At 46.4% G+C, this 27,362-nt stretch overlaps 1 protein-coding gene across 2 annotated transcripts in view; it reads left to right on the top strand.

Moving 5' to 3' along the window:
* The window catches only part of ITSN1 (intersectin 1), a 150,760-nt gene extending 123,904 nt beyond the window's left edge, over window positions 1-26,856 (top strand). Inside the window, exons 29-39 of one of the 2 annotated variants that reach the window (XM_069760790.1) lie at window positions 6,204-6,325; window positions 8,278-8,384; window positions 8,963-9,146; window positions 9,298-9,396; window positions 11,341-11,508; window positions 11,713-11,925; window positions 19,237-19,358; window positions 19,911-19,993; window positions 20,261-20,344; window positions 22,447-22,620; window positions 23,054-26,856. In XM_069760790.1, the coding sequence (XP_069616891.1) occupies window positions 6,204-6,325; window positions 8,278-8,384; window positions 8,963-9,146; window positions 9,298-9,396; window positions 11,341-11,508; window positions 11,713-11,925; window positions 19,237-19,358; window positions 19,911-19,993; window positions 20,261-20,344; window positions 22,447-22,620; window positions 23,054-23,202 (1,505 nt within the window). In that variant the 3' untranslated portion in view covers window positions 23,203-26,856. The remainder of the gene's footprint in view (window positions 1-6,203; window positions 6,326-8,277; window positions 8,385-8,962; window positions 9,147-9,297; window positions 9,397-11,340; window positions 11,509-11,712; window positions 11,926-19,236; window positions 19,359-19,910; window positions 19,994-20,260; window positions 20,345-22,446; window positions 22,621-23,053) is intronic. The other variant, XM_069760789.1, reaches the window with a different exon arrangement.
* Window positions 26,857-27,362: the final 506 nt, after the last annotated feature.

The raw sequence follows: 27,362 nt of genomic DNA, 5'->3' as shown, positions 1-27,362 counted from the left end.
GCCGGGGATATGCACCGCGGATATATCACCGGAACCATTGCCTCTGCCCAGAGGAGGATCCTGGATACCTCGGTCAAGGAGCTCCGAGTCCCCCCAGATGGTTGACATATGCCACAGCCGTGGCATTGTCCATCTGGATTCGGATTGGTAGACCCCTGAGAATCCTTTCCCAGTGACGAAGGGACAGAAAGATGGCCCGAATCTCAAGGACATTGATCGGCAGAGTTGACTCCCGTGCCGACCAACAACCCTGCACAGTCAGGTGGCGAAACACCGCACCCCAGCCGAGCAGGCTGGCGTCCGTCATCACCACCTGCCAGTGAATTGGAAGGAAGGACCTGCCCTGGGAGATGAGAGAGGACGTCAGCCACCAGTTGAGAGATTGTTTGACCCGGGGAGAGAGTCGGATCAGATGATCCAGGGAAAGGACAGACCTGTCCCACTGAGACAGGATGGCTTGCTGAAGAAGTCGCGAGTGAAATTGGGCGAAGGGAATCGCTTCCAATGTTGCTACCATCCTCCCCAGAACCTTCATGGCCGATCGGAAGGAGGGAAACCGAGGACCCTGGAGCAAGCGTACGTCCCGACGAAGGATGGATCTCTTGTCTTCGGGAAGGAAGACTTTGGTCTGACGAGTGTCGAAGAGCATGCCCAGAAAAACGATGCGCTGAGAAGGAATAAGGCAGGATATTTTCCGGTTGACCAGCCACCCGAAGCGGGCTAGGGTGTCGAGGACAATGGACAGACTTTCGTGAGCTTGAGAAAAAGATAGGGCCTTGATGAGGATGTCGTCGAGGTACGGAAACAGAACCAGGCCTCTGACCCTCAAGATGGCTATCAGCGCCGCCATAAGCTTCGTGAAAACCCTTTGGGAGCGGTTGCAAGACCGAACGGCAGGGCGACGAACTGAAAGTGTTCTTGAAGCACAGCAAAGCGCAGGAATCAGTGATGTCCCGGGAATATCGGGACATGGAGGTAGGCGTCCTGAATATCTATGGAACACAGAAATTCCTGAGCCTCCATGGAAGCAATTACTGAACAAACGAAGGGATTCCATCCTGAAGTGTCTCAGAGGAACTCTCTTCTTCAGCAATTTGAGATCCAGAATGGGACAAACCTTGCCATCTTTTTTCGGTACCACAAAAAGATTTGAATAGAAACCTGTGAACCGTTCTTGTCCTGGGACGGGCACGATCACCCCGGCTTTGAGGAGAGAAGCGATGGCTGTGAAGAAACCCGGAACTGGAGCGGAGTGTCTTGGAGGTCGGGATTCGAAGAAATGATCCCGGGGTTGTGAAACGAACTCTATTTTATATCCCAAGGATACAACTTCCCTGACCCATGCGTCCTCTACTGAAGAGATCCAGACGTCCCTGAAGAAGAGGAGATGGCCGCCCAGCCTGGGAAGTTGGGTGGGGTTTTGCTGAGAGCCATGCCGAGGTGGATCTTCCAGTCCTGGGCCTGGAGGATCTACCCTGGGAGTAGCGAGGACGCCAGGAAGGAGTGGGTCTAAAGGATACCGTCTTCTCTTGATGTGCCTGTGGCCTCTGTTGCTGCTGGGAAAAGGAGTTTGACGCCGCTAAGCAACAAAAAGGCGGAAAGGAGAGAAATTGCCGTCTAGGAGGAGGGCGACGAGGTTTGGACTGGGGAAGAAGAGAACTTGTGGCGTCCTTAATGATTTGGTCCAACTTAGAGCCAAAGAGACGTGGACCTTGAAAAGGCAGGCTGGTAAGGGACTTTTTAGAAGACAAATCCGCCTGCCAGGCCTTGAGCCAAATGGTCCGACGGATGGCAACAGCATTGCTGGATGCCTGAGCCGCACAAGACGCGGCATCCAGGGAGGCGGAGACCAAGTATTCACCTGCGTAAGAAATCTGGTTGGCAAGCTCTGCCAGCTGTCCGGGTGGAGCCCCGTCCAGGATGACCTGACGGAGTTGTTTGGCCCATTTGGATATGGATTTTGAAACCCAAGTGGAAGCAAAAGCCGGGCATAGAGTAGCTGCAGCCGCTTCAAAGGCTGACTTCGCGAAGGATTCTATGACTCTATCGTTAGAATCCTTCAGAGATGCTCCTCCGGACAGTGGAATGACCGTATTGGTGGATAGCCTGGAAACTGGAGGATCCACCGAAGGAGAAGCAGTCCAATTAGCGGTGAGCTCAGGAGAAAAGGGATATAAAACGCCAAATCGCTTTCCTCTCCGAAAGCATCTGGTCGGATTCTCTCTTTCTCTGGTTATGATCTCCTCGAATTCAGGGTGAGGAGTGAAAAACTTGGAAGGTGGTTTAGCCCGTCTAAACGAAACCGTCTGATCTGCGGGTTCCGTAGAGGTATCCTTGATGCCACAGGTCTGATTTATCGCTTTAATGAGGTTATGAACCATATCCCTCATGGTAGCGATTTGGTTAGAATCCAGCTCTGAAATATCCTCCGAGGGCGCATCAGAGAACGCCTCGCCTGACTCAGGGGAGGAGGACATGGGGGGAAGTCGACCGCAGAGAAGGACCGTGTGGCGAGATGGAACGAGAAGAGGACTCAGACCGGTGTTCCTGTCTGGACCTTTTGCAGCTTATAATGGAGGGCTCAGACCGAGGCTCCTGCGACCCGCTGGCTACTGCGGGGATCTGCAGAGGTAATCGTTCCAGCACGGACACCAGAGTTTGAGACACCTGAGTTAGATCCGCTACCGATTGTGACAGAGAGGAGGCCCGGGTGGGGGTATCACTCTCAAGCGGAGCAGCCAGGGGATCCTGGGAGGTGGGAACAATCGGGTTGCTGCAGGTCTGACAGAGTGGAGAGGACTGACCTGAGGGAAGTTTGCAGTTACAGGACGAACATGCAAAGTATTTGACTAAGGCAAAAGAAGTGGAGGAAGAAGAAGGAAGACGAGAGCGGCCTCCCTTAGCAGTAGCCATTTTGAAGGGTCCCTGAAGAAAATGCCAGAGGGTTAGGGTGCAGAGGGGAGTGTCAGTCTGCAGTGCAGAGCTACTCACGGCCAAAAACGGATCCAGGTGGAAGAAGTTGTCCGGCTTGCGGGTGGACCTCCGGGGAATTCTTTAGACAGGGAGGCGATGTGAGCTCCTGCCGCACTTCAAGAAGGGGGAAAACGCCAGACTGCGCGCTCTGCAGGTAGTGGAGCGGCGATGTGTGGCGCCAGCAAGGTGGGAGGTAGAGTCTGCTGAGCGCCGTTGGGCGGAGAATGCGTGGAGGAGGTTGTCGGGCGGGAAAAAAGCCCGCCCGAGCAAACCGGAAGTGGTGGAATCACGGCGCCGGAAGTAGGCCCTGGCCGAAGCCGGGACCTAAATTAGAGGCTGGCACCACCGGAGAAGGGAACCGCGGCGCCAGAGCAGTGCGCCGCAGGGACTGAGCAGCGTGGCAGCCTGCCCGCCCGAGAAACCGGAAGTGGCGGGGTCGCGGCGCCAGAAGTAGGCCCCGGCCGAAGCCGGGACCTAAATTAGATGCTGGCGCCGCCGTAGAAGAGAATCGCGGCGCCGGAGCAGTGCGCCGCAGGAAGTAAGTAGCGCGGCAGCCTGCCAAGGCCGCCGTGCAGACACCGGACACATTGCGGCCGCCGAGCAGTGAGGCCGCAGGGGAAAGCGGCGCGGCAGCCTGCTAGGCTGTCGCGCTGTAAGAGGGGACATTGTGGCCGCCAAGCAGTGCGGCTGCTGGGTCGCCGATGAAGGAGGCAGCTCAGGAGGAAGCGATGAGATACTGCCCGTGTGGCTGCCCCTGGGATCCCTATTAAAAATAAAGGTCAGCGCCGCCATAAGAAAAACGTGCAGCGCATTTAGGGTCTTCTACTCCCCCACACTGTGAGGGAGGACCGGGGGAGATCTGGGAATGGGAGGTGAAAATACTCACCTAAACATCCCATGCAGTTACTAACCTGAGGGGAATAAGACGTCCACGGAGCTGTGATGGACGTCCTCGTCTCCTCCAACCGACAGGCTCTGGTGGGCGAGTGGGTGGGAGACGGAGCTAGGACCGGACTTCTGAGCACACTTGTGTGCTAGGATCATGGTCCTGCTGAGGGATCTATGAGGATACGGGGTGGCAGTACACGCCGTACTCATAGTCCACATAGTGGGGCTACAGGTGTGACTGCTCACCCTGTATTCCTCGGGAGAACCTAAAAGAAAAACGACGCATATTGAGGTAGATCGGGGTCTATTCAAAGACCCGTGTCCACCTCCTACTGACACTAAGCTAAACTGAAGTGTATAATGCCAGTCGGTGGGGTGTACACTGCAGAGGAGGAGCTAACTTTTTTTGTGCATAGTGTCAGCCTCCCAGTGGCAGCAGCATACACCCATGGTTCCTGTGTTCCCCAATGAGAGGCGATAGAGAAAAGTGGGTTTTGGATTGCAGTTTGGGCACTCGGACTCTAAAGGGTTAGCCATCGCTGATCTATACACTCAAGACTAGTAGTATTTTTGATCAAGACTTTTTGTGAAGTTGGTCTTGCATTCTTGCATATTTTGGAGAAAAAAAATGGTTGCAAAAGTGTACATACCCTGTAGGGAATGATCCGGTCTCCATCTTTAATCCATGTCGATAAAGATTGGGAATAGTGACACGCGGATTAACTATTGATCAGCACACACATTTTTCAGGAGTTTATTCTCTCCTCTCCCATTGTTCCAAGAGCCATAACTTTTAAAAAAAAAAAAATATTATTTTTCCGTTCCCATAGCCATGAGAGCTTGTTTTTTTTTTTTTTTTGTTTCTTTTTTTTTTTGCAGGTTAATTTTCTAGATTTTAATGACACCATTCACTTTGCCATACAATGTGCCAATAAAAAATTCAAAGTTTGGTGAAATGCCCCCCACCCCCCCAAATTAAAAGAAAGGAAAAACAGCAATCATATCTTCTTGTTTTCCTTTTTTTTTTTTTGTTTTTTTTTTTTTTTTTGGGGGGGGGAGGGGTGAGGGGGGCAGGTTTTGCTTTTTTAAATTGTTCATCCTGCAGTTAATGTGACCGGGCGACGTGATTCTCCAGGTGAGTACGCATACGATTATACAAGTGACATTTTGATTCCTTTTTATTGCATTTTATTTTGTGGCGACTGAAAAATGGCAATTTTGCCGTTACAATTTTATTGTTTTTAGAATTTATTCTACGGTTGAAATAATTTTCATATTTTTTGGACATGATGATATAAAATACTATTTCTTTCATTTTGAAGGGAGAAAAAGAGGGTAATTGGTATAATATAAATAAGGCAGCACTCTGTAGCGCAACAACTTACAAACATGAAACATAAAAATTTACTTGCGTTACTGCACTAGAAATATGAAAAATTGAGAAGGTTTGGTGCATAAGTTGGCCAATTCATGTGTACCTGGTAGCCACAATAAGGCATTTCTCGTTTACCAGGACCTATCAATGTCATCCTCACTTAGAATAAAGTCTTCATCTGTATGGGAACCTGTGAGTCCTCTCTTTGACTAAACATTTACATCTCTGTGGAGGGGTAGTGGTCCTGTCTTGATTAGAAATGCCTGACGCTAAAAGGCGGAGTGCTCAGTCAGAAGACCAATGAATACAAATATCAAAAAACTGATCGTCACATCCAAACATAGACTAAATGTGAATTTTTCATATTTCTAGTGCAGTAATGCAATTCATGTTTGTAAGTTGTTGCGCTACAGAGTGCTGCCTTATTTATTTTATTGTTCATGAGTTGGTGACTCTAGGTTAGCATCTGTTCACATTTAGTCTATGTTTGGATGTGACGATCCTATTCATTAGCCTTCTGACTGAGCACTTTGCCTTTTCACTTCAGGCGTTTTTAATCAAGACAGGACTCTACCCCTCCACCGAGATGTAGATTTTTAGTCTAAGAAAGGACTCGCAGGTTCCCATACAGATGAAGACTTTATCTAAGTTAGGATGGCATTAATAGGTCCTGGTAAACGAGAAATTCCTTATCGTGGCTACCAGGTACACATGAATTGGCCAATTTATGCACTAAACTTTATCAATTTTTCATATTTCTAGTGCAGTAATGCAATTCAATTTTCATGTTTGTAACTTGTTGCGCTACAGAGTGCTGCCTTATTTATTGTACATGAGTTGGTGACTAGGTTAGCATCTGTTCTCACTTAGTCCATGTTTGGATGTGACGGTCAGTTTTTTGATATTTATATTGGCATCTGGTATAAGGGATGCGTGCACACACACTTTTCCCCTCTTGCATTTTTAGGGTGCGCAGATTTACATCTTCTAGATATGCTGAGTCCTGTAGAGAGGAAGAGACAAGGCTACATCCACGAGCTCATAGTGACCGAAGAGAACTACGTGAACGATCTCCAGCTGGTCACAGAGGTGGGTTCATCTGGAGGGACAATGTTCTGATCTGTGGAAACATCTGCTAAAGATTGTCTGATCTGGGCCAAATTTTCCCGTGATCGCGTTTCAGTTTCCATTTATTTGACATATATTGTCCCTTTTCATGAAGAGGGCTTCCCTAAGGAAGGCCATTATTTTGCTGGTAGTCTCAAAGGAGGCGAAGCTTGGCCAAAGGAACTCCGGTTACAGATGACTATTAACAATCCGGCCAGTTGTGTTTGCAATTCGGATGTGTCTGTCTGCAGGGTACTGCCATTTTTTTTTTGCCTTCATAATTCTGGGCTGTAAGATGGAGGCTGCAATCGTCTGTTTGGACAATTGTTCCTATTCATTGACACATTACCAACAATTGATTTGTCGGCTCAAATGCAGCCTAAATGGGTTGTCTAAATGCACCCTAAGACTCAGGTTTTCAGTGATTCTTCAAGGCTTTTTCGCCAGATTTCTTGCTTAAAAAAAGCTTTGAAAAGATGGAATTTGCGCAACGCAAAAGTTGGAGTAAGATTTGTGGCTAGGCGCATTTAGCCACTACGTGCCTTTCCTGTTTCAATTTATTATTATTTTTTATTATTATTATACATTTTTATAGCGCCATTTATTCCATGGCGCTTTACATGTGAATACGGGGCAAATATAGACAAATACATTAAACATGAGCAGATAACAAGGCACACGAGTACATAAGGAGGGAGGACCCTGCCCGCGAGGGCTCACAGTCTGCAGGGGGTGGGTGAGGATACACTAGGAGAGGGAAGAGCTGGCTGTGCGGCTGTTCAGTAGGTTGAGGATCACTGCAGGCTGTAGGCTTGTCGGAAGAGATGAGTCTTCAGGTTCTTTTTGAAGGTTTCTATGGTAGGCGCAAGTCTGATGTGTTGGGGTAGAGAGTTCCAGAGTATGGGGGAAGCACGGGAGAAGTCTTGGATGCGGTTATGGGAAGAAGAGATGAGAGGGGAGTAGAGAAGGAGGTCTTGGGAGGACCGGAGGTCGCGTGTAGGTAGGTACCGGGAGACCATGTCACAGATGTATGGAGGAGACAGGTTGTGGATGGCTTTGTATGTCAGTGTGAGGGTTTTGAACTGGAGTCTCTGGGCGATAGGAAGCCAGTGAAGGGCTTGACACAGGGGAGAAGGCTGGGGAATAGCGGGGGGACAGGTGGATTAGTCGGGCAGCAGAGTGTAGGATGGATTGGAGTGGTGCCAGAGTGCAATGCAGAGTTCAATCACCGACTTGTCTCTTTTTTTTACGTCCCTTTTTTGGGGTCTATTTTCCTGAGCGCTTGTTTGTCGTTTTGACTGGCAGCGTTTTTTTTTTAAGCATTTTTCCTTGGTTTTATGAGTGTTTTCTTATTTTTTCTACCATATACACAATGAAGAAACCGTTGACAGTTTCTGAATTGAAAATACTCCCAATACTCTGGGTTCTTTGGAGCCTTCACGTTGACTTGTATTGTGAAGTATGGAGCTTCTTCAAAGCTGAAAATGCCCAAAGAATGGTCTGGTCACTCCTCATATTTTGTTAAAAGATTGAACATATGAACAGTAAGTGTTTTTTTCCTTAGAAATGAGTATGTTCATTCTTTTGATCGCTTTTTCAGGCGTTTTCTCAGCGCTTTTTCAGGCGGTTTCACAGCAGATATACCTTAACGTAGTATCTATAATGAAGTCCAAATTTCTATGCTTATCTCATCCCTGGTCCAGGCTGCTGCTTTCCCACTTCTCGCTGCACTTTTGCCTTTTCAGCTTTTCCCCTCAATCCCGGCACATGTTCATTAGGAAACGGTGTTTCGCAGAGACGTATTTATCTGACGAGCTTCAAAACCTATTTGCCATTAATTAGCCTGACATAAAACTTTCTGTTCTGATTCCAGGGATGTCCCATATTCCCCAATTTTACCTTCTATCATATTAATAGGATTTTATGCTTTTCAGACCTTCCAGAAGCCGTTACTGGAGTCCGAGCTTCTAACAGAGAAGGAAGTGACAATGATATTTGTCAACTGGAAGGAGTTAATCATGTGCAATATTAAGCTACTGAAGTAAGAGGTTTTCATTTTTTTAAGTCATTTTCTGTATCAAAAAAGTTGTAGAAAGGGGAACTAAAAGTACAAGGAAATCGCATGTTTTCAGACACGGGGATTCAATTGTTTGAGGCTAGTTGCACTTTATTTATTTTACATGTAAGTGTGGCCACTAGGGGGCAGACTATACACGTGGCGTAGTCCGAGCGTTAACCTACACATGCTCTTATTCCTGTGATGTTGGATTTTCTAGATGATAATTGCATGATCCGATAAGAGCACCGCTGTTCCTAAGCCCAAAGTCTCCTGTGTGGATGGAGCAGTAGTGAGCATGTGCGACCACCACTTCTGTAGAAGGCGCTTGGCACGGTGGTCGCACATGCTCACTTCAACTCCATTCACATTGAGACTGTGGACACCCTGTTCTCTTGATTGGTGGAGGTCCCAGTGCTCAGACCCCCAACAATAAAACATTTCTAAGGCTGAGGACAGCTCCATTGAGGTCTGCACAAATAATTCTGGGCTTACCGGACTTCCTGTTTCTTTCTGGAAATGACCTCTTCTTTAAAAATTAACCTTTCCTCTTCTGTTTTTAGGGCATTACGTGTTCGGAAAAAGATGTCTGGTGAGAAGATGCCGGTCAAGATGATCGGAGACATCCTGACAGCCCAGTTACCGCACATGCAGCCCTACATCCGCTTCTGTAGCTGCCAACTTAACGGTGCTGCCCTCATCCAGCAGAAAACCGACGAAGTGCCTGAGTTCAAGGAGTTTGTCAAAGTAAGTGCTACACCTCTTAGTGCTCTCCGAACCCAATCCCCACCTTCATTAGGAAAATCCTTGCCTGCCATAACTACCGTATACCCCACATGTCCAGTGCTGGGGGCCTTTTATATGTTTAGCTTTAGCGGACATTCTGCTGTCTCCTCAGAGATTAGCTATGGACCCTCGATGTAAAGGGATGCCGCTGTCCAGCTTCATTCTCAAACCTATGCAAAGAGTGACGAGATATCCTCTTATCATCAAAAACGTAAGTAATATGGAGTACGGCGTCCCGATTCACTTCAGGCTTGTATTTTGAGGTGATGGAGCTGGTGGTCCATTAGTAGACGTATACATTCCTGATGGCCAATAGCCATAAATACCATCTGGCAAAATGTGATCTGCCGAGGTTTCAGACAATCTCGACTGAAGCTACAGATGAATGGGATGATCGCAGGTCATTGTTTGTAGTCATACAATTGAAATGTTTATAGCCCACATTCCTTAAAGGGGTTCTCCACCACTATAAAAGGTAAAGTTAATGGGCCCAGAGTGGTGTAAAGAAAAAAAAGCCTAAACTATCTCCCCTGACCTGTGCCACTCCGCCACAGTCAGTACTATGCCCTCACCGGTTTCCTGCCTCAACATCTGGTGGGGGTTGGTGTCATGTGACTGCTGCAGCTAGTCAGTGGACACTGATCAGCTGCAACCGTCATATCCTACCAGGAAGAAACTGCTCAGACCGAATGTAAAGGCTGCAGCTTCCTGTTTGGACGGAATGTGAAGGCTGCCGCTTCCTGTTTGGATGGAACGCGAAAGGCTGCCGCTTCCTATTTGGATGGAACGCGAAGGCTGCCGCTTCCTGTTTGGATGGAACACGAAGGCTACATCTTCCTGTTTGGATGGAATGTGAAGGCTGCTGCTTCTTGTTTGGACCGAACGCAAAGGCTGCCGCCTCCTGTTTGGATTGAACGTGAAGGCTACAGCTTCCTGTTTGGATGGAATGTGAAGGCTGCCGCCTCCTGTTTGGACCGAACGCAAAGGCTGCCGCCTCCTATTTGGATTGAACGCGAAGGCTACAGCTTCCTGTTTAGATGGAATGTGAAGGCTACAGCTTCCTGTTTGGATGGAATGTGAAGGCTACAGCTTCCTGTTTGGATGGAATGTGAAGGCTACAGCTTCCTGTTTGGATGGAATGTGAAGGCTACAGCTTCCTGTTTGGATGGAACGTGAAGGCTACAGCTTCCTGTTTGGATGGAACGTGAAGGCTACAGCTTCCTGTTTGGATGGAACGCGAAGACTACAGCTTCCTGTTTGGATGGAACGCGAAGGCTACAGCTTCCTGTTTGGATGGAACGCGAAGGCTACAGCTTCCTGTTTGGATGGAACGCGAAGGCTACAGCTTCCTGTTTGGATGGAACGCGAAGGCTACAGCTTCCTGTTTGGATGGAACGCGAAGGCTACAGCTTCCTGTTTGGATGGAACGCGAAGGATGTCGCTTCCTGTTTGGATGGAACGCGAAGGATGTCGCTTCCTGTTTGGATGGAACGCGAAGGATGTCGCTTCCTGTTTGGATGGAACGCGAAGGATGTCGCTTCCTGTTTGGATGGAACGCGAAGGATGTCGCTTCCTGTTTGGATGGAACGCGAAGGATGTCGCTTCCTGTTTGGATGGAACGCGAAGGATGTCGCTTCCTGTTTGGATGGAACGCGAAGGATGTCGCTTCCTGTTTGGATGGAACGCGAAGGATGTCGCTTCCTGTTTGGATGGAACGCGAAGGATGTCGCTTCCTGTTTGGATGGAACATGAAGGCTGCCGCCACTGACTCTGCAGTGTCCATGTAATGCCTCCGCCAGGAGGCTCGTCCATCTAGTGATTATAGTTTTATTATTATTATACCGCGTGGGACTTAATAGCAGCGGAGAACCACTTTAAGGACTAATTACAGGTGAACAGAAAAGACCAAGGAGCCTATTGTCATTATTTCTTGGGGTCCCAGACATTACGAGACCACATATCTCGGGGGCTTTCTTCCCATATCGCTGCTTTCTGTGCACAGTCACATGCTCCTGCACTTGAGGCTGATATCATTATCTCTTTAGCTTCCCTGCTCACTAATTGATATGTCATTTATTTTATTTGCCGGTTCTTTTTTTTTTGTTGTTGTTGTATTTTTATATCTTAACTCCTTCTGTACCATTTAATACATAAGATTATAGAAAATACACCTGAGAATCACCCGGATAACAGTCACTTAAAGCACGCCCTGGAGAAGGCTGAGGAGCTGTGCTCTCAGGTCAACGAGGGCGTCCGAGAGAAGGAAAACTCCGACCGTCTGGAGTGGATCCAGGCGCACGTGCAGTGCGAGGGTCTGTCCGAGGTAGGTGGCCGATGTGTTACTGGAGATTTGGCATTCTGGGGAGATGGTTTCTTTCCCTGGAGTTCCCTGAGCCCAATATCTCCTTCCCTTAATATGGGGGTCATAATTACCCAGGTAGATAGTTGTGACCCCCATGTTGATCTGTTGTGAATTATATTGGTTATTTTTCACCATTGACTCCTTTCCTTTTTCTTTCCCGTACAGCAACTAGTGTTCAATTCTGTGACCAACTGTTTGGGGCCGCGCAAGTTCCTGTACAGCGGCAAACTGTACAAGGCGAAGAGCAACAAAGAGTTATACGGTTTCCTGTTCAACGACTTCCTGCTGCTGACCCAGGTCATAAAACCGCTCGGCTCCTCTGGGACTGAAAAAGTGTTCAGCCCCAAGTCCAACCTCCAGTACAAGATGTACAAGACGGTGAGTGAGGAATAAGAACCAGCAGAACGGCGTCTTTTACGCGCTCCGGATAGACCTTTTTAGACTACCGACCACCGCTGCTAGACCGCAGATCATGCACTGCGCTCACAAGCTTCTTTCTATCGAGCTCGTTAGCACTGATTGCACTGACTGGAGCGCTCTGTCACCTCCTAATCCCGTTCAGTTCCCTGTTTACAATCTAGTCAGCAACGGTGGTCGGTTTCCGAGGCAACGAGCTGTAAACAGAAGAAAAGTGTTAATACTGCTGGAATTTTTAATAAGCAATGATGAGACTCCCTGATTTCGGCTCTAAGCATCCTGTCGTTTCCCATCTCAGGTTGTATTATTAAAGGGAATCTGTCAGGTTTTTGCAGCATAATGTAGGGGCAGGGAGCACAATTCCAGCGATGTTTCACTTGCTCAGCAGCTTGCTGAGGTTTAAATACAATCAGTGTTATATCAGCAGAAGATTATCACCGCAGGACTAGGTGTCACATGCAAGGTAGTCTGTTGTGAGTTCTGTTTTTGGGCTCCCTCTGGTGGTTACTGATGGTACTGGGTGACTTGTGTTCTCTGCGGTCTCTGGTGTCCACCTGTTCCATCAGGTTATGGGAGTTTCCTATTTAACCTGGCTTTGTTGTCATTTCCTCGCCGGCTATCAATGTAATCAACGTGTCTTTTTACCTCTGCTCCCTGCGTCTGTTATCTTCAGGACAAGCAAGTTTTGATTTTCCTGTTCCACGTTTTGCTTAATTTTTGTCTTTGTCCAGCTTGCAGATATGTGATTCCTTGCTGCTGGTTGCTCTAGTGGGCTGAAATTACTCCTCATGTTCCATGAGTTGGCACATGAGTTCAAGTAATTTCAGGATGGTTTTTTGAAGGGTTTTTCGCTGACCGCGCAGTTCACTTTTGTATCCTCTGCTATCTAGCTTTAGCGGGCCTCATTTTTGCTGATTCTATTTTCATAACTACGTATGTGCTTTCCTCTCATTTCACCGTTATTACATGTGGGGGGCTGCTATTTCTGTGGGGTGTTTCTCTGGAGGCAAGTGAGGTCTGTGTTTCTTCTAATAGGGGAAGTTAATCCTTCGGCTGGCGCGAGACGTCTAGGAATCATCGTAGGCACGTTCCCCGGCTACTGCTAGTTGTGTGTTTAGGTTCAGGATCGCGGTCAGCTCAGGTTCCATCACCCTAGAGCTTGTTTTGTTTTTGTGCTTGTCCTTTTGTGATCCCCTGCCATTGGGATCATGACAGTATAGCCGGCCAAAAAAAAAAAATAATTGGTCATCGTTTTGGCTGAAGTAGGAGGAAAAGTAGTCTGAGGAAGTTTTTTTTTTTTTTTTTCCCCCTCCTCAGTGTTTGCTGCCTAGCCTTAATTGCAGCTTGGCTGTTTTTTTCCTCCTCTTAATCGTTGAATGGCTCTGACCTCAGCTGTTTATCATGGACGTCCAGAGTTTGGCTTCCAGCCTGAATAATCTTGCTGCTAAGGTTCAAAATATACAAGATTTTGTTGTACATACGCCTATGTCTGAACCTAGAATTCCTATCCCAGAGTTTTTTTCTGGAGATAGATCTAGTTTTCTGAATTTTAGGAACAATTGCAAGTTGTTTCTTTCCTTGAAATCTCGCTCCTCTGGAGACCCTGCTCAGCAGGTCAAGATTGTTATATCTTTCCTGCGGGGTGACCCTCAGAATTGGGCATTTGCATTGGCACCAGGGGATCCTGCGTTGCTCAATGTGGATGCGTTTTTTCTGGCATTGGGTTTGCTCTATGAGGAACCTAACCTAGAGATTCAGGCTGAAAAAGCTTTATTGGCTCTCTCTCAGGGGCAAGATGAAGCAGAAATATATTGTCAGAAATTTTGGAAATGGTCGGTGCTTACTCAGTGGAATGAGTGCGCTCTGGCTGCAAAATTCAGAGATGGCCTTTCTGAGGCCATTAAAGATGTTATGGTGGGGTTCCCGGCGCCTACAGGTCTGAATGAGTCCATGACTATGGCTATTCAGATTGATCGGCGTTTACGGGAGCGCAAACCTGTGCACCATTTGGCGGTGTCTTCTGAACAGGCACCTGAGATAATGCAATGTGATAGAATTCAGTCCAGAAGTGAACGGCAAAATTATAGGCGGAAAAATGGATTGTGTTTTTATTGTGGTGATTCAGCTCATGTTATATCAGCATGCTCTAAACGCACAAAAAAGGTTGATAAGTCTGTTGCCATTGGTACTTTACAGTCTAAGTTCATTCTGTCTGTGACGCTGATTTGTTCATTATCATCCATTTCCGTCGATGCCTATGTGGATTCAGGCGCTGCCCTGAGTCTTATGGATTGGTCATTTGCCAATCGCTGTGGGTTTAGTCTGGAACCTCTGGAAGTTCCTATTCCTTTGAAAGGAATTGACTCTACACCTTTGGCTATGAATAAACCTCAGTACTGGACACAAGTGACCATGCGTATGACTCCCGTTCATCAGGAGGTGATTCGCTTCCTGGTACTGTATAATTTACATGATGTCTTAGTGCTTGGTCTGCCATGGTTACAAACTCATAACCCAGTCCTGGACTGGAAAACAATGTCTGTGTTAAGCTGGGGATGTCAGGGGGTTCATGATGATGCATCTCCGATTTCTATCGCTTCATCTATTCCTTCTGAGGTTCCGGTATTTCTGTCTGATTATCGGGAGGTTTTTGAGGAGCCTAAGCTCAGTTCGCTTCCTCCTCACAGGGATTGCGATTGTGCTATAGATTTGATTCCTGGCAGTAAATTCCCTAAAGGTCGTTTGTTCAATCTGTCAGTGCCAGAGCATACTGCTATGCGGAATTATGTTAAGGAGTCCTTGGAAAAGGGACATATCCGTCCATCTTCGTCCCCTTTGGGAGCAGGTTTTTTTTTTGTGGCCAAGAAAGATGGTTCCTTGAGGCCTTGCATAGATTATCGTCTTTTGAATAAGATTACAGTCAAATATCAGTATCCTTTGCCATTGTTGACTGATTTGTTCGCTCGCATTAAGGGGGCTAAATGGTTCACTAAGATTGATCTTCGGGGTGCGTATAATCTTGTGCGGATAAGGCAGGGTGATGAGTGGAAAACCGCATTTAATACGCCTGAGGGCCATTTCGAGTATTTGGTGATGCCTTTTGGACTTTCTAATGCTCCTTCTGTCTTCCAGTCTTTTATGCACGATATTTTCCGTGAATATCTGGATACATTTATTATCGTGTATTTGGATGATGTTTTGTTTTTTTCTGATGACTGGGAGTCTCATGTTCAGCAGGTCAGGAAGGTGTTTCAGGTCCTGCGGGCCAATTCTTTGTTTGTAAAGGGTTCTAAATGTCTCTTTGGAGTCCAGAAGATTTCTTTTTTGGGGTATATTTTTTCCCCTTCTACTATTGAGATGGATCCCGTCAAGGTTCAGGCTATTTGTGACTGGACGGAGCCTACATCTCTTAAGAGTCTACAGAAGTTCTTAGGCTTTGCTAATTTTTATCGTCGCTTCATAACTAATTTTTCTAGTGTTGTTAAGCCTTTGACGGATTTGACTAAAAAGGGTGCTGATGTTACTGATAGGCCTCCACAGCCGCAGGAGACCAATCAGGAACTTAAGCGCCGGTTTTCTTCTGCTCCTGTGTTGCGTCAGCCAGATACGTCGCTTCCTTTTCAGGTTGAGGTTGATGCTTCCGAGATCGGAGCGGGGGCGGTTTTGTCACAGAGAAGCTCCGATGGCTCAGTGATGAAGCCATGTGCGTTCTTTTCTAGAAAATTTTCGCCCGCTGAACGGAATTATGATGTTGGTAATCGGGAGCTTTTGGCCATGAAGTGGGCATTTGAGGAGTGGCGTCATTGGCTTGAGGGTGCTAGACATCGTGTGGTGGTCTTGACTGATCACAAAAATCTGATGTACCTTGAGTCTGCCAAGCGTCTGAATCCTAGACAGGCTCATTGGTCACTGTTTTTCTCCCGTTTCAATTTTGTGGTTTCATACCTGCCAGGTTCAAAGAATGTGAAGGCGGATGCTCTTTCTAGGAGTTTTGTGCCTGACTCCCCTGGAAATTCTGAGCCCACTGGTATCCTTAGGGATGGGGTGATTTTGTCGGCTGTCTCCCCAGACTTGCGACGTGCTTTGCAGGAGTTTCAGGCGGATAAACCTGATCGTTGTCCGCCGGAAAGACTGTTTGTTCCGGATAATTGGACCAGTAGAGTCATCTCCGAGGTCCATTCTTCTGTGTTGGCAGGTCATCCTGGAATATTTGGTACTAGAGACTTGGTGGCCAGGTCTTTTTGGTGGCCTTCCTTGTCGAGGGATGTGCGTTCTTTCGTGCAGTCTTGTGGAGTTTGCGCTCGGGCTAAAGGTACTGTCACACTAGACGATATCGCTAGCGATCCGTGACGTTGCAGCGTCCTCGCTAGCGATATCGTCCAGTGTGACAGGCAGCAGCGATCAGGCCCCTGCTGGGAGATCGCTGGTCGGGGAAGAAAGTCCAGAACTTTATTTCGTCGCTGGACTCCCCGTAGACATCGCTGAATCGGCGTGTGTGACACCGATCCAGCGATGTCTTCGCTGGTAACCAGGGTAAACATCGGGTAACTAAGTGCAGGGCCGCGCTTAGTAACCCGATGTTTACCCTGGTTACCATCCTAAAAGTAAAAAAACAAACACTACATACTTACCTACAGCCGTCTGTCCTCCAGCGCTGTGCTCTGCACTCCTCCTGCTCTGGCTGTGAGCGTCGGCCAGCCGGAATGCAGAGCGGTGACGTCACCGCTCTGCTTTCTGGCTGCCCGGCGCTCACAGCCAGACCAGAGAAGCAGAGCGCCGGCGACAGACAGCGGTAGGTAAGTATGTAGCGTTTGTTTTTTTACTTTTTAGGATGGTAACCAGGGTAAACATCGGGTTACTAAGCGCGGCCCTGCGCTTAGTTACCCGATGTTTACCCTGGTTACCGGGGACCTCGGGATCGTTGGTCGCTGGAGAGCTGTCTGTGTGACAGCTCTCCAGCGACCAAACAGCGACGCTGCAGCGATCCGGATCGTTGTCGGTATCGCTGCAGCGTCGCTATGTGTGACGGTACCTTTAGCCTTGCTATTCTCGGGCCAGTGGATTGTTATTACCTTTGCCTATCCCGAAGAGGCCTTGGACGCACATTTCCATGGACTTTATTTCGGATCTCCCTGTCTCTCAAAAAATGTCCGTCATCTGGGTTGTGTGTGACCGCTTTTCTAAGATGGTTCATCTGGTACCCTTGCCTAAGTTGCCTTCCTCCTCTGAGTTGGTCCCTCTGTTTTTTCAAAACGTGGTTCGTTTGCATGGCATTCCGGAGAACATCGTTTCTGACAGGGGATCCCAGTTTGTGTCTAGATTTTGGCGGACGTTCTGTGCTAAGATGGGCATTGATTTGTCCTTTTCGTCTGCATTCCATCCCCAGACGAATGGCCAGACGGAACGAACTAATCAGACTTTAGAAACTTATTTAAGGTGTTTTGTTTCTGCTGATCAAGATGACTGGGTTTCCTTTTTGCCGCTTGCCGAGTTTGCCCTTAATAATCGGGCTAGTTCTGCTACCTTGGTTTCTCCTTTCTTTTGTAATTCGGGGTTTCATCCTCGTTTTTCCTCTGGTCAGGTGGAGCCTTCTGATTGTCCTGGAGTGGACATGGTGGTGGATAGGTTGCATCGGATTTGGAGTCATGTGGTGGACAATTTGAAGTTGTCCCAGGAGAGGGCTCAGCAGTTTGCTAATCGCCGTCGCCGCGTGGGTCCTCGACTTCTTGTTGGGGACTTGGTGTGGTTGTCTTCTCGTTTTGTTCCTATGAAGGTCTCTTCTCCCAAGTTCAAGCCTCGGTTCATCGGTCCCTATAGGATCTTGGAAATTCTTAACCCTGTGTCGTTTCGTTTGGATCTCCCGGCATCGTTTGCTATTCATAATGTGTTCCATCGGTCGTTGTTGCAGAAGTATGAGGTACCTGTTGTTCCTTCGCTTGAGCCTCCTGCTCCGGTGCTGGTGGAGGGTGAATTGGAGTATGTTGTGGAGAAGATCTTGGATTCTCGTGTTTCCAGACGGAAACTCCAGTATTTGGTCAAGTGGAAGGGTTATGGTCAGGAGGATAATTCTTGGGTGATTGCCTCTGATGTTCATGCTGCCGATTTGGTCCGTGCTTTTCATAGGGCTCATCCTGGTCGCCCTGGTGGTTCTCGTGAGGGTTCGGTGACCCCTCCTCAAGGGGGTAGTACTGTTGTCAGTTCTGTTTTTGGGCTCCCTCTGGTGGTTACTGATGGTACTGGGTGACTTGTGTTCTCTGCGGTCTCTGGTGTCCACCTGTTCCATCAGGTTATGGGAGTTTCCTATTTAACCTGGCTTTTTTGTCATTTCCTCGCCGGCTATCAATGTAATCAGCGTGCCTTTTTACCTCTGCTCCCTGCGTCTGTTATCTTCAGGACAAGCTAAGTTTTGATTTTCCTGTTCCACGTTTTGCTTAATTTTTGTCTTTGTCCAGCTTGCAGATATGTGATTCCTTGCTGCTGGTTGCTCTAGTGGGCTGAAATTACTCCTCATGTTCCATGAGTTGGCACATGAGTTCAAGTAATTTCAGGATGGTTTTTTGAAGGGTTTTTCGCTGACCGCGCAGTTCACTTTTGTATCCTCTACTATCTAGCTTTAGCGGGCCTCATTTTTGCTGATTCTATTTTCATAACTACGTATGTGCTTTCCTCTCATTTCACCGTTATTACATGTGGGGGGCTGCTATTTCTGTGGGGTGTTTCTCTGGAGGCAAGTGAGGTCTGTGTTTCTTCTAATAGGGGAAGTTAATGCTTCGGCTGGCGCGAGACGTCTAGGAATCATCGTAGGCACGTTCCCCGGCTACTGCTAGTTGTGTGTTTAGGTTCAGGATCGCGGTCAGCTCAGGTTCCATCACCCTAGAGCTTGTTTTGTTTTTGTGCTTGTCCTTTTGTGATCCCCTGCCATTGGGATCATGACAGTAGTCCTGCTAATCTGTGTAACCCCGCCCTCACCACTGATTGGCTGATTTCTGCTTATGCACAGGAAGCTGCCAATCAGTAGTGTAGGCGGGGTTATACAGGGCTCAGCATTCATAGCACTGCTACATTTACAGCAGAGAAAACTGATTTTTATCAAAACTGCACCTAGTAAGTGAGACGTCGCTGGAATCCGGGTCTCTGCCCCTACATCATGCTGCTCTCAGATTCCATAGCAAAAGCTTTGTGACAAATTCCCTTTAATCACATTTTTATACAGAGAAATTCTCCAAAAATTGAACCTGTTAGTTGATTCTGATATAAATCTTCTTCCTGCAGCCGATATTCCTGAATGAAGTTCTGGTGAAGTTGCCCACGGACCCCTCAGGGGATGAGCCAATCTTCCACATCTCTCACATCGATCGCGTTTACACGCTCCGTGCTGAGAGTATCAACGAGAGGTAAGAATTCTGGGCCTGATTCCCACCATACAGCATGTTGCATCTCCCACTACAGCCGGTGTGCACCGTGTACAGAGCTGGAACACCCTGGCTGCGTACACCGCATAGTGGCCATTCTTGGTACTGCAGCTCAGCTCCCATTGAAGTGAATTGGAGTCCTATACAGCCTCTTTATCATGTTGATTTCCGCTTTTCTAATCCGTATGATCTTGATTTCTAATGGATGGATCCACTTTTTTTTGTCGTATGTCTGTGTCAGTTCCGCTAAACTTAGTTTGTGACATGTTCTCATCTGTTTGTGGATCGGGTCTCCGCGGCTGTTCAACAGCCACAACACATGCGGGATTGCGTAACAACCGCGAGACATGCGGCCACGGGGAATCGAACACACTGAAGACAATCAGTTAGCACTCGAGCATGCTCAGATAACACCTTATCACGTTCGCTCAAGTCAAGACCCAATTCCCCCACAGTCATGGAGGGGCTGCGGTGTGGTTGCTGTAAGAGTTTATCGCACTGTATATGGCTGAGGCTCCTGTTTTTTTTTCCCAGGACGGCGTGGGTGCAGAAAATTAAAGCTGCGTCGGAGCTGTACATAGAGACGGAGAAGAAGAAGAGGGAGAAGGCATACCTAGGTAACACTGCCACATTGTACTGCATGCCGATATTACTAAATACAGATGGTCCCTTTAAATCTGACACCGTGACGGTGAGTGACGCCAGATGCCGGCGACATAAGTGATCTGGATGGTTCCTTATATATCTGTGAATCTGAGCACAGTAAATTTTGACTGCCCGTTTCCCCCACTAGGATTTTTTCAGAATATTTTAACACTAGATGGCGCCAGACACACACATACATACATACATACATACATACATTTATTATTATTGATTTCCAGTGCGTTCACAAAGAGCTACAGGAATCGGCCGGCTGATGGTGAATATTGTGGAAGGCATCGAACTGAAACCCTGCCGGTCACACGGTGAGTACGAAACGTTCTCCGGCCGAGCAGGGGGATTACGAGAGGGTAAAAGGTGCAAAGCCGGGTGGGCATCACTGGACGGCAAATGATACGTTACCTGAGACTCTGATCATCGCCTACAAATATGAAGCATGTTATCGAGACCCAATGAATAGTCGGCAAGGCCACCTTCTCACATGAAGAGAACCTGATGCTTCTCTACGCAGTCCTGTCCTCAGGCGCCGTGTTATAGAGCAGATTGGTATATAATTTTGTGGGAAAAGGTCCAGTATAAACTGCATTATATATATTTTAAAGGGAGAGTGTCTTCAGAAAATGACCTACTAGTTAAATGAGGTTTTCATATTCACTTTATTTATTTTATTAGTTTTTTTTAGATTTTTTTTTTTTATTTAACATATCTCTTTAAAAAGAAAAATAACATGCAATTTTCATACTGTGAATGGTGTATCCTGTGTTATCTACTGTATATAGAGGTGTTATCAGTCATTGTACAGGAGGAGGAGGTGAGCTGTGACATCACCTATTGTGAATGGTGGATCCTGTGTTATCTACTGTATATAGAGGTGTTATCCGTCATTGTACAGGAGGAGGAGGTGAGCTGTGACATCACCTATTGTGAATGGTGGATCCTGTGTTATCTACTGTATATAGAGGTGTTATCAGTCATTGTACAAGAGGAGGTGAGCTGTGACATCACCTATTGTGAATGGTGGATCCTGTGTTATCTACTGTATATAGAGGTGTTATCAGTCATTGTACAGGAGGAGGAGGTGAGCTGTGACATCACCTATTGTGAATGGTGGATCCTGTGTTATCTACTGTATATAGAGGTGTTATCCGTCATTGTACAGGAGGAGGAGGTGAGCTGTGACATCACCTATTGTGAATGGTGGATCCTGTGTTATCTACTGTATATAGAGGTGTTATCAGTCATTGTACAGGAGGAGGAGGTGAGCTGTGACATCACCTATTGTGAATGGTGGATCCTGTGTTATCTACTGTATATAGAGGTGTTATCAGTCATTGTACAGGAGGAGGAGGTGAGCTGTGACATCACCTATTGTGAATGGTGGATCCTGTGTTATCTACTGTATATAGAGGTGTTATCAGTCATTGTACAGGAGGAGGAGGTGAGCTGTGACATCACCTATTGTGAATGGTGGATCCTGTGTTATCTCCTGTATATAGAGGTGTTATCAGTCATTGTACAGGAGGAGAAGGTGAGCTGTGACATCACCTATTGTGAATGGCGCATCCTGTGTTATCTACTGTATATAGAGATGTTATCAGTCATTGTACAGGAGGAGGAGGTGAGCTGTGACATCAGCTATTGTGTATGGTGGATCCTGTGTTATCTCCTGTATATAGAGGTGTTATCAGTCATTGTACAGGAGGAGGAGGTGAGCTGTGACATCACCTATTGTGAATGGCGCATCCTGTGTTATCTACTGTATATAGAGATGTTATCAGTCATTGTACAGGAGGAGGAGGTGAGCTGTGACATCACCTATTGTGAATGGCGCATACTGTGTTATCTACTGTATATAGAGGTGTTATCAGTCATTGTACAGGAGGAGGAGGTGAGCTGTGGCATCACCTATTGTGAATGGTGGATCCTGTGTTATCTACTGTATATAGAGGTGTTATCTGTCATTTTGGTGTTTTACATTTACCCTCTGTTATTCTACCTAGAAACGTATGAATGCATTGACAATTGTGTGTTACCATTTCCCTTCTTGGTGACGTGCCCAACCTGATACTGTTCATTCATTATTATCATTTCCTAATTTTATATACCTATATTTGCCAATCTATCTAGGGCCCTTTTGTCCATGGGTTTACAGTACAGTACATATGAATGGTGTTTCCAAATCCTCGACCACATGAAACGGAGAGAGTCAGCATGGATTTCTATGACCTGCTGCTGACTTTCATGCCCATTTTGTTGCAGAATTTGGGGGATTCTATACTGTGGCTTTCTGCACTGTGCAACACTAAGGGCAAAGTCTGTGGCAACTCCGCAGCAATATCCCTTTGGTGCAAAATCCGGGGCAGAAAACATTTACCGTGACTAACCTTCTATTTCATACCCTACACAGGAAAGAGTAATCCGTACTGTGAGATCACCATGGGCTCCCAGTGTCACATCACCAAGACCATACAGGACACCCTGAACCCCAAGTGGAACTCCAACTGCCAGTTCTTCATCAAGGACCTGGAGCAGGACGTCCTCTGCATCACCGTGTTTGAGAGAGACCAGTTTTCTCCAGACGGTCAGTACTCTGCTATGGAACCTCATATTTGCTGCGTTTTTTTTTAATGCATTTTTTTAATGCTAATTTTCATCTGCTTTTCACAGTACCAGCAAAGCCTACGATATTTCAGAAATCTCTTGCACACATTGTTTTTTTTGTCATTGATATTTTGTGCTTTGCATGTTTTTTTTTGGACATAGAGCATGTCACTTCTTTCAGCATTTTCACGCATTGAATGGAAAAAAACGCATGAAAAAAATGCACCAAACACTGAGCAAAACCTGCGTTTTTGCTGCAGCGTCTTTCCTGCCAAGCACTCAGGTTTTGCTGCAGAAAAAAAACGCAGTAAAAATGCCCGGTGTGAACTTACTTCTCGAAATGATGAAAGTATCAGCGGGAATTATTGTGAATGGTAAATAACATTTATTCTGGTTTCTTTGCCGTTTTTTAGATTTTCTGGGTAGAACAGAAATCCGAGTTTCAGATATAAAGAAAGACCAAGGCTCCAAAGGGCCGGTCACCAAATGTCTGCTGTTACACGAAGTCCCCACGGGGGAGATAGTCGTCCGTCTGGACTTGCAGTTATTCGATGAAACCTAAGGAGACGGGCCCCATCCTGCGTCCTCCTCCTCCTCGGCGTCTCCCGCCAGCCTTTCTCGATGCTACTTCGTCGCCAAACCCGGATCTAACATCTCCGTTTTACCATGATAGATTTTTAATTGGAACAACCATTTTCTAAGAAAATGTCTGTGTTTTACTTGTGCGACTTTTAGATTTTAGGACGACCCGTGCTGTGACGAACCCTCCGCTGCATCGCTCGCTCAGAAGGAACGGTTACATTCCCTGGAGTAAGGTTATTTTCCGAGAGACGCAGAACTACAAGTTCCAGCAAGTCCCTACCAGCAGCTACGGAGTGACGCTTGGAATAGTAGTTCTACTGAGGCTAGAAAGCTCGAATTTGACATTTTCAATAGAGGATATTTGACCAAATTGCACCAGAGACCAAGAACCGGAGCCGACCCATCAAAAATTACCCGCAGTACTTCCGCTCAGTTACTGTTTTTCCCCCAATTTTTTTTTTTTAGGATGTAAGAAATTAACTGTTTACACTTCCATGGGTAACAGCGCCACCTATCACTAATTTTATAACTGCATTCATTACACATAACCCAGTGATGGGGCACAGCCAATATCTCTTATTGTTGGGTCAGTGTAGCACATGATTTAAAGGGGTTCTCTACTAATGCAGGTGTTGTGCACCCTAAAATACATCCTATCGGATACAGGGCAGCCTCACCTTATTTTTTTCTCCAGGCGCGCAGATCATTACATAGGACGCATTACAGGGAGACCATGTCATTTGCTTCAGTCCAAGGTCTGGGGGTGGCAATGGTAAAATGTCCTTTTTTCAGAAGTAGCCAATCAGATGTCACCTTTAATTTGTTTTGCACTCCACTCGGCGTCTGATTTGGTTGCGATTATGGTACATAACGTTGGTCCTATTGGTCTTTTAGCATCCCGGTTGTGGTGCTGACTGTTTGTATATGACTTTAGGGCCCGATAAGGCATTTCAGCTTCGCAGCATCTCCTAGGTGTAATGTATGCTGTGGCTGTCATTCAGCTGAAAAGGACTTGGGAGAAGCAGCGCTGCTGTCAGTCACAGAACTGTGAAAACCACTCCTAGTGATACAAATTAGGCTGACAGTTTGCAAAGCTCTTTGCGGAAGTCCTTTTCAGCTGGATGCTAGACACAATCTACAGCCTCCTGAAAGACGTATGATGGAGCTTATTACATATAGGTATACAGCAGATAATGCCAGTGTTTCATGTGAATTGAATTGCTTTATTTATACGGACAGTCAGTATATATATTTTTTTCCTCTTGTATTCTGCTACTAACATCGTGAAAAACCTGTGTAAACGGTACGATCATTTTATTCCTCCTGTACGTGGTAGCTTTATCTCTTCACCCTAGCTTAAGAGACTATTTCCTGGGGGTCTAATGTCTGGGACCCTCACCGATTCTGAAAATGACACATTGCAGTTCATTGCTCCGACTACAGCCATGGGGTTGTCTAGGGTTAGTTATAAAAACATGGCTGCTGTTTTTTTTTTTTGTTTTAACCATGTCATGGTTGTGTCTGGTATTGCAGCTCAGCTTAATGGAGCAGACAGACGGCCATATTTCTCGTGCGAGGGTCGCATTGCAATCCTTGGAATGACCAGCCCCTCTCCTGAGCGTGATGGCTGCATAGAAATATATCACGCTGTCACGCTCAGGTCAGGAGAGGGGCCGGGCCAGTCCGTGCACTGCGGTACGATCCTCGCCCAAGAAATGCGGCCGTCTGTCTGCCCCTTAGGCTGAGTTCAGATTGGCGTATTAGACGCTTCGAAATGTCCGTGGGTCTCAGGATCCGAACACATCTCCTGATAGGCTTATATAAGGCGAGGTTCGAGTCGAGCCACCCACGGACAGTCCGGGCATTAGGGTCTGTGAAATATGGCTGACTGGAGCTACGTGGCAACTTTGACAGGGACACAGGTCCTAAGGCCAAAGATTGCTTCAAAATGGAGTCTCAACTTACTGCGACAAATAAGTCAGAAAAAATCCAAATGACTTTTTTGTAGTTTTTCGTGGGACCTTGCGGATCCCAAAAGTGACCCCCCTTCACTTGCACTATGCTGTGATGTAGCAGCGTATAATGGCGATTTTGGGCCACGCGTAGAAGTAAATCTATTCAGGCTGCGATATGACACACAATCCATAGATGTGGTACAACGTTTGGAAGGAAGCAGCCATGTTTTCCAATCCTGAACTTCCCCTTTAGATCCTCTTTTTCACCTGCCTAGAATTTTACTCTGTTAAAGTAGCGTTGTTCTTTAAACCATTTGCGACACATAATAGTATGGACCATACATGTAATTATTAATCCACGGCTCCCAATCGAATCCATTACGAACTGCTAAATATTCGCCCGCATAGTGTTGACTATGCCCCATCCCTACCTTTTATCCACTGCCGAATACCCTGTATTGATCGTTGTTTTTTTTTTGTATGGATATTATCTATTTTTCTTGAAGCTGACCTCCTTCGCACTAAAGAGGTGGCCATTTTGAGCACTCCAGAAAAGCGACAATTGCTATTTTAACAATATCTTTGTGATATTTTCTTCTCTTTTTTAATGATGAAATGGCCTATTTGAAAAGTCAAAAATTGCAGCCGGCCATCGATGAAGTGGCTGACCTGGTCCTTGGACTCTATGATAGTCCACAAAGATGGCTGCCAGCACTCCTTGTCAGCAACAAATATCAGGAAACGTTTCCAGTTGTGAAGGTGTTAAAAGGATAAAGAAATTGAAAGAAAAGGCTTCTTTTTTTTTTACCCGTCTCGCAATAACAGCGCCTCGCTTTGCCCATGGACGACATCTGATATTGCAGCTTCTTTACGGCCGAGCTGCAATACCTGACATAGCTCATAGATAAAAGTGGCGCTGTTTCTAAAAAAAAAAATAAAAAAAAAACAGTTTTTCTAATCTTCTGCCATTCCTTTATGTAAAAGAAGGATTAGATTTTATTTTTTTGTTATCCCTGTTGTGGTGCCATTGTCGAGGACTCTTGGTCACAGTGACTACTTGATCCTGGCAGTGCCTACGGATGAAACTACTGAATACTGCCGTATAGTCTGTAATTTATTGACGATCACTATGGTACGTGTGTTTTAATATGGTACGTATGTCACTATGACAAGCCCGTGTTTTAGCCCCAATATTGTAGTGTGGCGAATGTGTCCAGAACGGCCACCGCCCATTGCACGAGGCCGGTGCTCTGCGTCCCGTGGCCCGTCGTTAAACTACAACCGTGTTCTGCCGCTGGCGGAAACCATATTGGAAGTTGTAGTTTCACAACATCTGAAAAGGCCACAGGCTGTAGACTACGACATGAAAAATTCAGGACTTGGGTTCCCCGTGGCTCCCGAGGTAAGAGCCAGGGGTGACCCCCTAAGTCGATGGGTTGTTCCTACAGACCACTGTAATATAAATGTATTTTGAAATATTGTAGGAAAAGTTTCCGAAACTTCAGAGTTTACATTTCATACATGAATATTTTAGCGATTATTTATTAGACAACAGTGTTGATTTATTTTTTTGTTTCTCCTCCTGTCACACGTTTTAAGGGAATTATTTCGAGTAAATCGAGCATGTGTTTGTTGCCAATTTCAGGCTTTTACCGTATTAAAGTATTTCGTTTCACTGTTAAAAGTTACAGTTCTGCTGTCTTGGTTTCTATTTTCCAGGCGTTCCCAGCAGCCAAATGTTCTAGGAAGGAAGGAGATAGATATATATATTTTTTTCTTTAAATTGGGGGTAGGAAACTAGTGGTTACCTGTGATGGTCAAATAAGATCAGGTTATGGGTAATACTGTATTTGCACTTTTCGATTGATCCATAAGTTTGTTTGTTTTTTTTTTGTTGGTTCGTAAACCATTCATCTGTCACTTATTGGTATCTGCTCCCAAGACACATGCACTACGACACATGGGCATCTTCAGGAAAATGCCAAGGCAGCCATACTGCAACTCCGAGACATATCAGACCTTTTTATCGCCTCTTCTGTGATGTATGAATTTCATGTTTTGGTGCGGAGGGAGGGGGAAATAAGAGTTTATTAAAACAATTAGTGAAGTAATTAAGAGTCGTGTGTTTTTAGTCTTTTTTTTTTTTTGTTACATTTTTGGGTTGACACTCGCTCGTATGCCCATC

Source organism: Ranitomeya imitator, chromosome 3 (assembly GCF_032444005.1).
Source record: "Ranitomeya imitator isolate aRanImi1 chromosome 3, aRanImi1.pri, whole genome shotgun sequence".
Lineage (NCBI taxonomy): Eukaryota > Metazoa > Chordata > Amphibia > Anura > Dendrobatidae > Ranitomeya > Ranitomeya imitator.
The sequence above is the reverse complement of the archived record's forward strand: the minus strand, read 5'-3'. Positions and strand labels throughout refer to the sequence as shown.